Source organism: Polypterus senegalus, chromosome 2 (genome assembly GCF_016835505.1).
Source record: "Polypterus senegalus isolate Bchr_013 chromosome 2, ASM1683550v1, whole genome shotgun sequence".
In the NCBI taxonomy this organism is placed as follows: domain Eukaryota; kingdom Metazoa; phylum Chordata; class Cladistia; order Polypteriformes; family Polypteridae; genus Polypterus; species Polypterus senegalus.
In genome coordinates this window covers 270380987-270397789 of record NC_053155.1, presented here as the reverse complement: position 1 = coordinate 270397789, position 16803 = coordinate 270380987, and the positions used below count along the sequence as shown (strand labels likewise).

The following is a 16803-nucleotide window of genomic DNA, read 5'->3' as shown; positions in this document are numbered from 1 at the left end:
ACCTGCAAGTCATTTTTTTTTTTTTAATTATGTCCACAAACTTTAAACTGGAATAAGTCATGATATGATTTTCAGTAGATGTTTCCTTTAATATCAGTGTAAATCTTAAATTAACAATGCATTAACCTAAAACATTTAGCCGTGTTAATATCACCTGCAGTTGTTTTAGTTAAGGATAATCAGCAGACAGGAAGAAACCAGCTATGCAGTGTTTGCTTTCTTGATCTTTCCTTAATCCAGTTTCATATGTACCATTCTGCTGTTATGTTATGAAAATCATTTGTTCTTGGTAGAGTTACAAAAAAATAGGACATTTTTAAACAATAACACAAAAACGCAAAGAAGTGAAACACTTCCACAAAAATTGTATCTTTATATCTTTATATCAGGTTCAATAAACAAGGTGAGCTAGCCGTGTATTACCTTCATGACTGGTATGGAAAAATAATATTCATCTTGTGAAGAACAATGACATCTTTTTGCATAATATAAAAATGTTTTTACTTTGCCTTGGGGTTCTATGCATCTTAGAATTGGAGTATTGATTAATTTGGGTATACATTGTTTGGACAGTATTGGTCATATTGTGCTTTATTCTACTAAGAAGAATTATCTTAAATTCTAAATCCCAATGGAGTAGACCAAAGGACATTTATAAACTGTTAAGTGCACACTAAGTTGGACTTCTTTACTGGCTGCCATATTTTGCAGAACTTAGACCATTTTATTTTAAAGTTCAAGCATAAAATGAGAAAGAAATTGTTCAAATATAAACTATAAATATGATTTATGTTTACTCTACATATGTAAACGTTCAATTTATATACTACATGTGAGATAATACCTTAATTCATTGGATTTTATTTTATGTTTTTACTGACAGTTCTTCCTCCTGTACTTTTTTAGAAATTATTCAGAAGGGAAATTTATCCACCTTTTAAACCAGCCTCAGGACGACCCGATGATACATTTTACTTTGACCCTGAATTTACAGCAAAAACTCCTAAAGGTACAAAGTTGCGTATTTTTACTCACTTCTGTAATTTCATAACATGCTTCTATAGTCCTTGAATCTGTCAAATATAAAAATTTAATGGAATATGCAAGAAAACAAAAATGTGTAGTCAATGGTATTTTCATTTTTATCTCACATTGGAGGATCTGTGGTGGAATCCACAAAGCATACGCAGACATCCGTAAGTGCTCTAGACATAGACAAATATTCCTAACATGCACCAAAGATTTACATAAATGTATCTGACTGTGATGGTCTTGAAAAGAATTTTCAAATTCAGTATTTGAAAACTTCCAGCACCTCCACAGTATTTCACACAAAAACAAATTTAGACCAGGTAGGTACTTCCCACATTTGACAATCATTTAAGGCTTACTGTAAATACAGCATGAAGGCATTCATGCAGCCATCACAGTGCACACATGAGCACCTGTCTGTACATGGCCATTTTAAAGTCACCCACCACCCTAAGGTGTATTTCTCTGGAAAATCAGGTAGGGGATTAAAAAAACAAAAACATAGACATGGGGAGAATATGTAAAGTCCTTTGGACTTGAACCTAGTATTCTGGATTTGACCACCATCTTCTGTTAACAGTACAGTAGAAGTCTTGTCTTGTCTGTACATTTAAAATGACTTGGACTAATTTTGAAATTAATGTTAAAAATCATACAACATTCAAAAGAATTAACTAAGTTCCCAAATGCATCCGTGCACCTAACCATAAATGCATTTTCTAACCCTTCTTCTTTTTCAGTGAATTGATGTTTCAGTGAAAGTTCACTTCTTTCCAAACTCTTCAAAATATAGCTTTAAATAGTTATTATAGTCTTAAAATTATTCACTAAAATATTTATAAAAGTGTTGGCGAAGGTTTTTAGTGTGCCACTGTGATCTGTAAGGGTTATTCATACAAATAATTTTATTTACAATGTGAATCTAAATGACAGGGTGAATATGACAGTGAGACGAGATGAGTGCCCTATTTGGTAATGATCAATATAATGGTCAGTGTTACCTAGGTCACTATCAGCTATTTCAGAGCTTCACACTGGATACAAAAAGGCAGTTAATCTATCCATTCATTTTCTAATCTGCTTTATCCTCAGCAGGGTTGTGGGGGAGCTTAAACATCTCTCAGCAAACATAGGATGCAAGGCAAGAACAATCTCTGGACAGGGCACCAGTCCTTTGCAGGTTGAATGTGCTATTTTAGCACCCTCAGTCTACCTAACCAGCATGTCTTTGGACTGTAAAAGTAAACCCTTGTAAACACAGGGAGAAGATACAAACTCCATTCAGGGAGGACTTAGAGTGTGAACCCTTGTCTCCTTACTGTAAGGTAGCAGCGCTACCACTGCAACACTGTGCCACCCAAGGATGCTAAAAATGTATATTTAAAACTGTTATTATTTTAGTGTCTTTTTAGTGAAAATGAAATAATTTTCTCTGAATTCATGAATTTTATCATATGTATTCACAACATGGCAAATGATTTGCCAGTGGTCAAATTATGACAATATAACTCCATCCACAATCGCTGGATTTTGTTAGCATTGTGAACCAAGTTAATATGTGTTACCAAAATGTTATCTGACATATTATTATAATAAAATACAATATTGTATAATCTTTGTTTTTTATGTTTTTTTGTTTTTTTTTATATATATATAAAAGATTCTCCGGGAGTTCCCCCCAGTGCCAATGCTCATAAGTTGTTTCGAGGATTTAGCTTTGTTGCCATTAATTCAGAGGAGGAAAATCAGCCTATACAAAATTCAAACATGCATTCTGTTGTACAAGTAAGTAAACATTCTTGCGTTACTGATTGAGTTGAGGTTTAATAAGTGTCTTGTAAACAAATCATTTTTGTAGCATTTTAGCAAAATTAATGTGTAATATTACCACCCCACAGAAATTAAAATCATATTTTGATTTTATTTCTACTCCAATACATTACTATATGCGTATATTTGTATTTATGAGTTTGTGTTGTTAATAAAGGTTTGAAAACATTATCAGATTTTTTTAAGTAACTGTACATGAGCATACTGATCCCCCCCCATATTTAATATTCTAGCTATTTAGAGGTGAATGTAGAAACAGTGAAACCACACTTTTCCTTTCTAAATCAAACCAACAAAAACATTTTTTCTCAGAAAGTGATATTTTTGTTTTGGGTTATGCTTCAGTAAATTGTGCACTAATCACTATAATGGCTGTAATTTAAAATGAAATGTGTAGTTAAAAAATAAAATATTGCCAGTCTGTTCATCTTCTGAGTAGGATGTAGCATATACAGCTTTTTAAAAACATTATCTTCCTTTTAACAATTCATATAAAAAGTTTTGTAAAACTCCGCCTGTATAAAACTACCCTCGGAAATAAACTGTTTATATTAATGTCAGTAACTTTGGATGAGGTCTCTAAGTTTAATTTTATTTTTACATTTTCAAGCAGCTTTCCTTTAAGAACATTTTCCTCCCCCATCCCAGACACATAATTTCAGGTCTAATGGTAACTGTAGACTATGTTGCTATTACAGGGTTTCTCCAGAACTTATTGGCAGTAGACTGGCATCCTATGCAGGTCACTTTCTACCTTTTGTCCACCATGGATAGATTACAGGAGTTGCACAACTTGTTTGATTGAGCAGTTATCAGTACCTCATTGTTTGTCAGTATTAAGCAAGATAAAGACCACCTCATGTCATTTTCTGCCTGTTTTTCATCATGAAAGTAACATGTATGTTAGGCTGAACATGGTACACTGTACTTGCACAGCTGGGAGATGTATTCTGTTCATCTTAGGTCTGTTCTTTGATAACCTCCCAGTGTGCAGTGGAAAGTACATCTCTTGTGTTAGGTGTCCAAGATATTTCACCACTGATTGGTCCAACTACTAGATGCTTCAGCTAGTTCCATTACCTTTGGCTTCTAAGTTTACAGGACATATGAACTGTGCTGATGATAAGCAATTTTTACTTGCCATTAATGAATCTAACCACAACATATTCCAAAGGATATTATTATCTATATATATAATTCACTATGGCAAGAAACCCATGGAGGATTCACTAAGCCACCAACAAGTAAGACACCTATGGTGCACGCAGGAAGGAGCCATGCCGGAGGTGATTCGCCATATGCAACGTGTAAAACGGTTTACGAGGGGTATCCATTGAGATCCTTAAAACAATCCTTTACAACTGAGGTTAAAACACAATGAAGTAAGCAGTCTTTAAAAACCAAGTTTTCGGTTACGACGCACGACCGCGTGCACCATAGCAAACTGTTTTACAAGCTACATGCAGCAATTCGCATCCGCGACACAAACATGCATCTTCTTAGATGCTCCTGCAGGAACACGGAAAGTTTACGTGAGTCACAGGTGCATCTGGACTGTGCAAAGACGACAACGACTCAAGTGACGAGTTGGAGGTGGGCACATGAGCGATGGCGGTCCGCCAGTTTTCAGTCACGGACGATTGGGTGTTGGTTCGTTCCGTGCATTGTTACAATGTTGCTTTTCTTGCTGATTTATTACATTACCAGTTTTTCAAATGTTAATTTTCTCCCTGTGCTTAAAAATCATTAAAAAACCAGCCTGATTATGAGTATGGTACGCCACGGGTTGGCTAGTATTTGTTATTTGGGGGAAGGCTATGCTTTCCAACAAGGTAGATCTTTTTTCATGAACACAGTATTACACATACTTACTTATTTTGATATACTTATTTCTCCCAGGCTTTCCTTCAGTAGGAACTAGGGAGAATATGGGTAAAGTATAAGAGCTAACATTGCTCAGGAGGTTGAAAAAAAGAGCAATATCTCAAACAAAGACGGCATATTTTTTACAATGCTTGAGTTGACCCTATTAATTAGCACAGCCCATTATATTATCAAGAAACAGAGAACTGTACAGCCTTTTTCCAAAATTGGGAAGCAAGTTAACAATGTGTCTAAAAAAGTACAATAGGAGGATGATTGAATGTTTCATACATAATTGCAAAGAGTCCAATAAGAGCCTATTCAGATTTGAGAGCATCATAAAAATAAAGGAAGACTGTATTTGAAGAGTGACTTTTCAATCTATAATTATGAGTATAATAATTTGCTTTGTTTTGCAAATTATATTGTAAACTGCATTGTGGACAATACTACAATATATATTACAATAAATAACGTATTTGATTTGTAAATAATGAAAAAATATCTTTGTAATAAGTTGTATTTCTCTCTCAGATTTGTGAATTAATGATTTCTAAATGAGGTGAAAGCTATCTTCTATATAAAAGACTCTGTTAAGTGTCTCAATATCGAGTTATTTCTGCTCCATTTCAATGAAACAAAGTGTAACATTTGCACTTTTATGGGTAAAATGAATACCAAATTAAAATGCTACCTGTATTAACAGATTCTGAGTACATATATAATTTTCAGATTTTTTCATCAAAAATTAATGATTGCATCCTTTTATATGTGTGTGTCTCTAAAGTTTTATAGCTCATGTAACCTTTTTTTTTTTTAAAGTGATAGTGTTTTATAGAACAGCAAATACATTTTTAATTATGTCTTTATTGAAATAGTTATTAATAAATTCAAATTTTCACAATTTTATTCTTCAGAAGTGTTTTGGATAACAAGAATCCTCACTTTATTTTACTATTATGTAGTTGAAACTGGTAATCTTTGGATAAAATCTCTACCTAGCTATAACATTAGTCAGCTATAACATTAAAACTGTTGACAGGGAAAGTGAATAATATTGGTTATCTTTTTACAGTGGCACCTGTCAAGGGGTGGGCTATAATAGAGCAGCAAGTGTATATAGTCCATTCTTGAAGGTGATTGTTGCAAGTTGAAAAAATGGGCAAGCGTAAGGATTTGAGCAGCTTTGAGTAGGGCTAAATTGTGTTGGCTGAACGACTGGATCAGAGCATCTTCAGAATGGCAGGTCTTGTGGGACTTTCCTGGTATGCAGTGATTAGTACCTACCAAAAGTGGTCCAAGTAAAGAAAAAAAGGTCATTGATGTGCTAGCCAAACTGGCCCTATCCCACAGAAGAGATACTGTAGTGCAGACTGATGAAAACCTTAATGCTGGCCATGGGAGAAAAATATCTAAACGTACAGGGCATTGCACTTTTCTGCGTATGAGGTTGCGTAGCCGTAGACTGTTAAGAGTATCCACACTGACCCCTGTCCTCCACTGAATGTACCTACAGTGGGCATGTGCATGTCAGAACTGGATCATGGAGCAATAAAGAAGAAGGTGGCCTGGTCTTAAAATCTGATCGAACGTCTGTGGGATGTGCGGGAAAAACAAATCTGATCCATGAAGGCCCCTCCTTGTAACTTACAGGAAACCTTCAGAGGTCTTGTGGAGTCCAAGCCTTGATAGGTCAGAGGCATGAGGGGGACCTACACAATATTCGGCAGATGGTTTTAATAATGTGGCTGATTGGTGCTTGAATAGTATATTACAATATATTATAATTTAAAATATTTTTTTTGATTTTCATTTCATTGCTCTTCAGATTGGCAAAGGAGAAAAGTAACTTTTCCTTCTAAAAATGTAACATCTGCTTAAAATGCAATAAATATTTAATGTGCAATGTGTTACTTACCTAGATATCAAGTTAGGTTTTAACCATTTTCTTTCATTCTACATATTCCATAATTATAAACATTTGTTTTTATTCAGATACTTATTTATTATAATATAAAAGTACAATTTCTTTTTACACAATTTCTCAAGAACAGATTCCTTTTTTCACTGCCCAGACCATGCTTTGGACTTTAGAAACAGCTTTACTTCTAACAGTTGTAGAGTCTACTTACAAAAGACTATCTTATAAATAGTGAAGACCAGGCATGAGTTCTCTAATTAAAATGAAAGAGGTGGAAAAACAGAATCATGTAGCTTAGTCTGATTGGATAAATAATTGTCAAAATCTTGTGTAGTGATTTGGGAATCAAAACCATTATACCTGACATGTGTCCTGTAGGAGAGTAAAGTTGACAGTATGAGAAAAGGTCAAGAAAAGAATGCCTTCAGAAATAAAGATAGGCTTATTAAGGTCACCTTAATACCAGATCTGTCCATTACACATAAATAAATATACAGTCTAGTACATTGTCTGAAAGGGTACTCTTACTACAAATATGAGCCCCAACTTGCAGTTTCCACATTTAACAAACATTCTATAGGAGAAACAGTCATGTGGGTGTAGTCAAAATGCTTATTTTCATCTGCTAAATGTAATGTTGCCATCTGGCTTCAGAAATACATAACTGTTTACTTTCTGTGCATAAAACATTACTTTCTTTTGGCAATGAGTATATATTGTGATATTTGAAATCTTTTGAAATTTTAAATTTTGTGATATACTGTATACTCTTAACATGTACATAATATATACATAATATGATTAGGTGCTATATACAACGGCATACTATGTTGACAGTTCACTGACTGAATTGGCATTTAGAATTTAAGTGAATGGTAAATGCTTCTTAAAAAACAAAGCAATTTTTGGTCTGCTCCTTGTGAATGAATATATACTTGTATCATGTTTCAATTATTTTACAGTAGGAAGAAATTTATATCCCATAATGACATTCATAGATAATTTTGATTAATTGGACCTCCACATTGGTACAACTGGAATTGTAAGATGTTCCTTCAATTCCGACTTTGCTTTTATCAAATGCTACTTATTAAACATAATTGTACCATTTCCATAAGGACATAATCTGGTTTATATCTGGTGGCTGTTACAAATTTACTTTAGTTAAATTAGCATTTCGTAATTCAGTTTTTTGTTTTTCAGCAGCTCCATAGAAATAGCATTCAGTTCACTGATGTATACGATGTTAAAGAAGATATTGGAGTTGGGTCGTACTCAGTTTGCAAGAGATGTGTTCATATGGGCACAAATATGGAATATGCTGCAAAGGTAACTTATGTTTTGATTTTATTGATAAAAATACCATTCATACAACTAAAAAGGCTTAAATGGAAATATGGTACTTAGGGATACAACTGTGACACTTATGCAAAGTTTAATCATTTTTATCAGCATAAAATAAAGTTTTTTGGGAGACCGTAATAAAATTAAAAACAATCCTATTTTTACATATAAAACAATGTGAACCATTAGCAATGCCTATAATTTAGTTTAATCAGCAAATGTCGCACTTTATTCTTCTCTCCTTTCTCTGTTAATAAGAATTCCCAGCAAGGTTATTATCCTTGAAGAAAGCTAAGTAAAATGACTATACAAGCATTTTAAAATGAAATAATAGTAAAGACAATTGGTAATTAAACTGATATTATAATCATATACTTGAAGTGTGTAAATCCCTTGAAAACTGACATTAGAGTGGCCCATTTAGTTTGACGTATACCACTTATTGCAAACATTTGTTTGTATACAGTTTGCTGATTACTTGCTTTGAAGTAACTGACTTTCTGAAACATGGTGAAGCAAAGCTCAGTGACAAAATATTTCACTAATACAATTTCACTGTCAATTACTTTCATCCCTACCATCAAACTAAAGATGTCAGCATACAGTTCCTAAAACCAGATGGCCACACTTTTTCGACTTGAGATGTGTATTTTTAGTGGACATTTCAAAAAGATCTACTGATGTATAAGGTGTAATGTGTTAAAAGTAGTTAGCAAACAATTAGGCTAAATATTATATTAGCGGACAGGCACTGCATGGAGTCAACTAGATTTGTGTACTTAGGACAGTAATCCTCAAATAGGCTTCCAGGTGGATGAGCAATATTTGGCTTTAATCATTTTTTTAATGTGGATTCACATATATATGCCATTGCTGAATACATGGCATATTTACACATATTTGGGTACTTTGTCTGGTGCCATAATTTCCAAAACTCTTGAACAGTGACCATCTTTTTTTTCTGAATGGTTCATAAATTCTTCAATCACTTCAAATAATGCAAGGTCTTTGAAGAGTTCTTCAGAGTTTGATTGTCATATTGAAATTGAACTACATGCAGTATAGTTGGCTAATTTTCTAGCTCTTCTATTGCATTTGGAAAATGTCTCAAGTCATAACATTCCAGCTTTGAAGCAAGTAATTCTAACTTTTGCTTGAATTTGTTCTCAGAACTGTGTATATTAATGAAATTCCTGCTTTTGCCTTCAGCTCCAAATTCAGGTTATTCAACTTGTCTGTTACAAACACCAAGTCTAGGAGGCACTTCTCATCCCCCAGACATTTCTGTTCTGTTTGTTATTTAAAAATAGTGAAACTCCTTGATTTCTGGTAATAACTTACTAAACCTTTTCCAAAATACATCTGTGCTTACCCATCTGACATCTGTGTGGACAAAAGGGCAATGCATTCCAATTCAGCTTCCTACTGATATGGCTAAAACTGATGTATTTTTAGTGACGCATTGCATGAATCAAACTGACTGCCAGTTCTAAACATTAGCGTGGCGAATTGCTCACGTTCTAAAGCGACTTTAGCTGCAGGTGGAAGTCCCACTTTACTTTGGTGCCAAGCAGAGTTATGTTGCGGTGCAGTAGCCTATTAGCTAGCGAAAGCACTGGGAAGAAGCTCTGTTGTTACACTTCTGGCTTTGTTCAGAAATAGCTCCATAAGCTTTATGACCACAGATTCAGAAAGTCTATGCCATTGGGTTGTGACTCAAAACACAGCTCTCAACAAAACATTGCCGGATGACTGAAATCACAGCCAACCGGTCGTTTTTTCACACATTCTGCATGGTTCTCTTTGTTATCAAAGCGAAAATGCCACATGATAGTCTGATAGCGGTCACAGGACATTATATCTTTTAAAAGAATGGAGATAAATGTCATCAACTCAGAGAGGGAGAGGCAAGTTCCGTTGTACCACATGAACGTCACTGACAGAATAAAACTAAATAATAATAATAAAAAAAAGCATTAACTTTTACAATTAGCCAAAATTTACATGGGATGTTACTACTGACTGTTCATAATTTCTTGCCTCGCAATTCCTTTCATCCTACACTTACACAAATTGTTGTAGACACAGAACATACAGTATATGAAATGTATGTATGCCAAATAACTTTATTAGTTACCCTATACAACTCTAGGCACCTCACACGCACATAAACACACTTGAGCTGGGAGAACTTTTTCCCCGAGTTGCGCTGCAGCGTTGTGGGGGGTGGGATAGCAGGATGCTTGTGCTTATTGACACATTTGCAAAACAAAAGACGCTATTGGAGAGGTGTGAAGGAATTTAAGGTGGCCCGAGATTACAAATTTTTTCGTAGGCTTCAGGGGTTCTAGTATTAAAATCAGTCTTCAGCATTGCATTCAAAGTTAGCAAATGTTTCGATTGTTTCATTTTTACTTTGACACGTCTGTGTCTCATGTGCTATGCCAATTTGAGAATGAATGCATTTGCCTCATTTTCTTTTTGCCTTCTTTTCAACTTGCCTTTTAGGAAGGCATTCAAATTCAGGTTGTACTTGTTCAAGTAGTATTTTGGTAAATGTTCAGGTTTAAGGACATTGTTTAAGTTTAAACTATGCCATTCATTTTTTTAATTCCTTTATGTTGATTTTACATTAAATTTCTGCTTCAGTTTGTATTTACTTAATGATGTAGGTATTTTGTAAGTAAATTTTCAAAAATATGTATCATGGTATTTCCTTTACAATCTAGTTTAAAAATACAACATGCTATATTATTTATAAAAATATTGGTAATAAATTCTTAAATCCATATTTAGTTTTCATTAGTCACATCTTAAAATCAAAAACCACAGCCATCCTATTTATCTAACAGATTTTAAAACATAACATACTGTGAAGTGTTGTTAGCTAACATAATTAGTTCTCTTCGAAGAGTTTACATGTTCAGCATGAATGTCTGCTGAAAAATGCAGTAACTGTGATGCATTACAATCAGCATCAGTTGTTTAATTCAAATTCATGTTTTAAAGGGATGTTCAAACATGAAAATATTTTTAAACAAATGGTACAATTAAACAGTCAAACACTTCTGTTTGATCAGCTCTTCACATGAGTACAGTCAAAACATTGATGCAAAGGATATGATGAGAGGCATTTTTCTTACAAGTAAGGTAGTTCCAAGAATTGTTGTCTGGAATTGAATTGGATATGAAAGATGGGTTATCAAACTAACTAATTAAAATGCAGTTCGTGAAAAGACAATGATAGTTAAAAGTTTGGGCTGCATTAGATTTTTTTTTTTCGTTTCATTCGCCACTTGCTTGCATTTAGGTAGTAAGGTGCCACAGGTAGATAAAAAGATTAAAAGTGGTTACATTTAGGTGGGAGGTTGATTGGTTTACTTTTGCAGAGTGACATTTTGTAGATCGCTTGCCTGTTCATTTTGGGCCAGCAGGTGAGTGGTGACTTTAAACTGTGATATCTGATTGACAGTTAGTGGCACATGCTTACCTGTCTGAGAAATGCTGAAAAATTACTTGCTGTAAAATGTAAAGCAAACAAGCTTATAACTGTGGGTCTGCAGGGTTGGCACTGCAGCCACCATTTAAAAAAATAATAATTCACGCAGCTCTGAGACGACAGATAGGACTCCTTTCTGCTCTCCATGGGAGTAGCTCTGCTGCAGCTTCTCATAGGAAGGCTGCTCGCATTATAAAGGAGATAGGGTTTAGCCCTCTAGAAAGTCAAAACCGCCAGAGAGCCAATGGGGGTTCAGAATTGGTGTGGATAGGCGCGTGGAATGTCTTGTCTCTCCGGCATGATGATCATCATCTTCTGGTGTCAGAGAAGCTGCGTAAATTATGCATCTCAGTGGCAGCACTCTCAGAGGTGTGCAGACGGGGACTGGCCAGATTTCTGTAGGTGGATACACCTTTTATTGGTCTGATCGCTCTGATGGCTGTCATACTCAGGGAGTAGCTGTTGTTGTAGCGAATCGGCTCCTCCCGATGGTGTCTGATGTCACTCCTTTCAACAAGTGTATTATAAGACTCTGTTTACGGCACTCCCTGGGTGCCTTGTCTGTTGTCTCAGTGTATGCTTCGACCGCTGTGAATGATGTCTCGGTGAGTTAGACATTTTATTCGCAGCTTTGCTTGGTATTTGATGGGTGCCTGTGAGGTGATGCTCCTCTGGCCATGGGTGACTTCAGTGCAACCACTGGCACTGACAGGGCTGGGCTATGAGGATTGTCTCGGTCCCCATGGGTCTGGTTGACCATGGTGAAAGATCAGGCTGTTTCTAACAAGTTTGCACACAGTTTGTATGAGGAACTTACGGGCTTGGCTGTGACAGCCAATCCTAATGTGATGTGGAAGACCTTCCGTGACAAGACCCTGAAGGTTGTGGAGGGTTGTGTTGGTGTTACTGGTGTTTCATCTCACAGGGACTCGCAGTGCACGGATTGATGGCAGCTCTGGTCTGTACTGGGAACTGAGGACGGCTGCAAGGACTCTTAGGGCAGATAAGGAGGCATTTGAATGATGAATCTTTGAGCAAGTGACACCATATTTATGGTTTAGTGACCCACATCCTGCTTACAGAGGATTTGAAGCATTACACACATCCAAATGTTTTCCTCAGAGAGTTGCAGTTAGGGCAGCTGATGGTCCTTAAGGATGACATTGCAGATGTGACCCTCTGGACTGGCTACTTTGAGCAGCTGTTTAAAGCTGATCCTCCAGCTAGGTCATTAGATATTTCTGGGTCCATGGTTCTTGATGTTGATCCTCCAATTAGCTGTGAACCACGCAATCTCACTGACAGGTAGGGTAGGGAAGGCTGCAGGGATCTCTGGTATTCAGGGTGACCTTCTCTAGACTGGGTGGAAAGGCTGTCCTCTTGGCATTGCTGGCAATCTTTGCTTCCATTTGGGAGACCGGCGTCATCCCAACTGACTGGAAAATGGGACTTGTCCCTATCTGGAAAGGGAAGGGTGATCACCTGGATTTAGCAATTACAGGGGGATAACACTGCTGTCAGTGCCGAGTAAGGTCCTTGCTAGGGTCGTCCTCAGTAGGATATGTGATAACTTGCTCACCTACCAGCGACTGGAGCAGTCTGGTTTTCCGCCTAAGAAGTCTACCATCGACTATATCCTGACACTGAGGCTTCTCATGGAGCACAAACGAAAATATCATCAGAGTTTCTTTGCAGCCTTTGTCAGTTTTCGTAGAGTGTTCAACTCAGTTGATCGAGCTGCCCCATGGGACATCCTGAGACTCTGCAGGATCTCCTCAAGGTTACTGAATATCATGGCCAGTCGGTACACTGGTACTGTGAGTGCTATGCAGAGGCTGTGCGTTTTTCCAAGTTGATTCTGGTGTTCGTCAGGGGCGTATTCTTGCTCCTACTCTCTATGCATTGACTGGGTGTTGGGCAAGGTCATGGGGTCCAGCTGTTGTGGAGCATCTGTTGGTGAAGAAAGATTTACTGATCTTCACTTTGTTGACGATGCTGTGATCTCACAGTCAGTGGAGGCTCTGATTGAGAGACTGAGTGAGGAGTCTGAGTGTCTGGGCTTGCAAGTGTCCTGTGTGTGGTGCTCCCAATATCTATGCAAAGGGATAAAGTTCCAAGTCTTTAGAGTCCTGGTGTTTCCTGTATCGCTATATGGTTTGCGGGACATGGACGTTCTCCAGTGATCTGAGACGAAGACTGGACTCTTTTGGTACTGTGTCTCTTCAGAGAATCCTTGGGTACTGCTGGTTTGACTTTGTTTCAAATGAGTGGTGAGGGAATGTCAGTTATAGCACTTGCGGTTATGTGGCGAGATTCCCCTAGGGTGATCTGGCTCGCAGAATCTTCATTGTTTAGGACCCGAGTGGCTGGACCAGGTCAGGGAAGACCCATGTAACACCTGGCTGCTGCAGATAGAGGGTCATTTCCGGAGGGTGGGACTGGACTGAGTGTCTGCCTGGGGGGTTACCAACGAGGATCCCGAGCTATTTTGTCATGTGGTGGTTGCGGCAACTTGCTGTACCAGTGTATGCTCCCCGACCTGACCTAACTGCACTTGTTACTTATTAAGTTATTTTGTTACATAATCCACACAAGTGTTTTCTGTATTCAACAAAATACTCCACTAGAAAAGCAGTGTTTCACTATGCACAGAAGAGAGCATATCTGCAAATTATTTAACTAAATAATAAATTGGAAATCTCCAAAGAGAAACAAAACAGGACTAGAATGGCTACTTGTTCCTCATTTAAAAAAAGTGAATGTGAAGTCTATCACATTTTTCTTAGCAGGAGGTTTTTTGTGTTCACTGTTCAATGAGTCGGATCATCATTGTTTGCTTCAAGACAAAAGCATTTATGAAACAGCATACAGAACACATTAAGAGTGGCAGCAGCACCCACACAAACTAATTTAGAAAAACAATCCAAAATAAGCTTATTAATTCCATAAGTGAGAAGGTATTTAAGCATATAGTGAGTAACATCAAGCAGTCCAAATATTACTCTACTATTTTGAATTGCACACCAGATTTTAGCCATGCGGAGCACACCATACTAAGTGTAGGTATTGTCACACTTAGATAGAGATAGATAGGTAGATACTTTATTAATCCCAAGGGGAAATTCACATAATCCAGCAGCAGTATACTGATACAAAAAAACAATATTAAATTAAATAGTAATAAAAATGCATGTAAAAGCAGACAGTAACTTTGAGTAATGTTAGCATTTACGCCCCCGGGTGGAATTGAAGAGTCGCATAGTGTGAGGGAGGAACGATCTCCTCAGTCTGTCAGTGGAGCAAGGCAGTAACAAAAGTCTGTCACTGAAGCTACTCCTCTGCCTGGAGATGACACTGTTCAGTGGATGCAGTGGATTCTTCATGATTGACAGGAGTTTGCTTAATGCCCGTCGCTCTGCCAAAGATGTTAAACTGTCCAACTTTACTCCTACAATACAGCCTGCCTTCTTAACAAGTTTGTCCAGGCGTGAGGCGTCTTTCATCTTTATGCTGCCTCCCCAGCACACCAGCCCGTAGAAGAGGGCACTCGCCACAACCGTCTGGTAGAACATCTGCAGCATCTTATTGCAGATTTTGAAGGGCGCCAACCTTCTAAGAAAGTATAGTCGGCTCTGACCTTTCTTACACAGAGCATCAGTATTGGCAGTCCAGTCGAATTTGTCATCCAGCTGCACTCCCAGATATTTATAGGTCTGTACCCTCTGCACACAGTCTCCTCTGATGATCACAGGGTCCATGAGGGGCCCGGGCCTCTTAAAATCCACCACCAGCTCCTTGGTCTTGCTGGTGTTAAGGTGTAAGTGTTTTCCTTCCAGCAAAAGAGACAGCAGGAGAAGTTACAGTATGTCTTTCTTTCCCTGGAGAGACTTGAGTAACTAAATATTCTTTTTGGTGATTGCAGAGGGCAATCATAGATTATGACAATTGTGCCAGCGTGAAGGAGAAGCACAATGGTGCGACAGCCAGAGTGCTGCGAAAACCTCCCTAACCTTTCTGTGTGCCATATACCGCCCACAGCATAAATTTGGTTCTAGCAGGTGCAGCCTGAAGTTCCATCCATCCATCCATTATCCAACCCGCTATATCCCAACTACAGGGTCATGGGGGTCTGCTGGAGCCAATCCCAGCCAACACAAGAGCGCAAGGCAGAAAACAAACCCCAAGCAGGGCGCCAGCCTACCGCAGGGCGCGCGTACACACACACACACACACCAAGCACATACTAGGGACAATTTAGGGTTGCCAATCCACCTAACTTGCGTGTCTTTGGACTGTGGAAGGAAACCGGAGTACGCAGAGGAAACCCATGCAGACATGGGGAGAACATGTGAACTCCACGCAGGGAGGACCTGGGAAGCGAACCCGGGTCTCCTAACTGCGAGGCAGCAGCGCTACCCACTGTGCCACCATGCTGCCCTAGCCTGAAGTTCAGGAGGTGCTATTGCCTTTTTTGGACATCAGCAAAAGCTGTATAGCTTCTTTTTAGTCCACCTCAAATGTGGACAATCTTGATGGAACATGTAAATATCACAATACATATTTTCATTGTGCAAGTCAGAGCCCCACTGCAAGACCTTCCATAACGCCACAAAATGGTAAGGACCAGCCCTGCCTCTAGTTATTGTAGATGACTGGTGTCCTCCAAGATATGAAGGACATTTAGGGAAGAGTGGTGAGGGCAGCAATTAAAGAAAAAAATGTAAGTTAAACTGCAGAGTTAAAGGAAAGTTCCCTGTAAATGGTGTGAAAAGACCTGTGGAGGACACAGGGAAGAATAATGATAGCTGCAAATGCAAAAACAAATTTTAAAAATGTGCAGAAAAGTCTGCACAGAAAACAATGTTGCTTTTTTTCTCATTGACAATAAATTTATAATAAGGTTTTGAATTTCTAGGAAAGATATACAGTTGGTGTAACTAATAGAGTGGTCACTGAATGTGTGTTTGTGTGTGTGTGTATATATAATATCTGTGTGTAGTATATACAGTATAATATGTGTGTATGCAGTATATCTTTTAAAGGCACTTAAATGTAACTTTTTTTCTTTTAGATTATTAATAAGAGTAAGCGAGATCCATCTGAAGAGATAGAGATTCTTCTGCGCTATGGACAGCACCCAAATATTATTACTTTAAAAGATGTAAGTATGTTTTTAATTGAACCTTCAAAAATATATCACCGTTTTTTTTCACTTTCTACACAAATATTTTTTCTATTCAGGCTTCTCTTAGATCCAGCAGAACTAATGCTTATACACATCATCAAAATATAAATAATACGAACTGGACAGTAT

At 37.5% G+C, this 16803-nt stretch overlaps 1 protein-coding gene across 5 annotated transcripts in view; it reads left to right on the top strand.

Moving 5' to 3' along the window:
- LOC120523875 (ribosomal protein S6 kinase alpha-3) overlaps positions 1-16803 on the top strand; it is a 167192-nt gene that overhangs the window by 122284 nt on the left and 28105 nt on the right. For 4 of the 5 annotated variants that reach the window (XM_039745554.1, XM_039745556.1, XM_039745558.1 and 1 more), the window contains 4 exons: positions 907-1009; positions 2693-2817; positions 7850-7975; positions 16561-16650. In XM_039745554.1, coding sequence (XP_039601488.1) covers positions 907-1009; positions 2693-2817; positions 7850-7975; positions 16561-16650 — 444 coding nt within the window. The remainder of the gene's footprint in view (positions 1-906; positions 1010-2692; positions 2818-7849; positions 7976-16560; positions 16651-16803) is intronic. The other variant, XM_039745555.1, reaches the window with a different exon arrangement.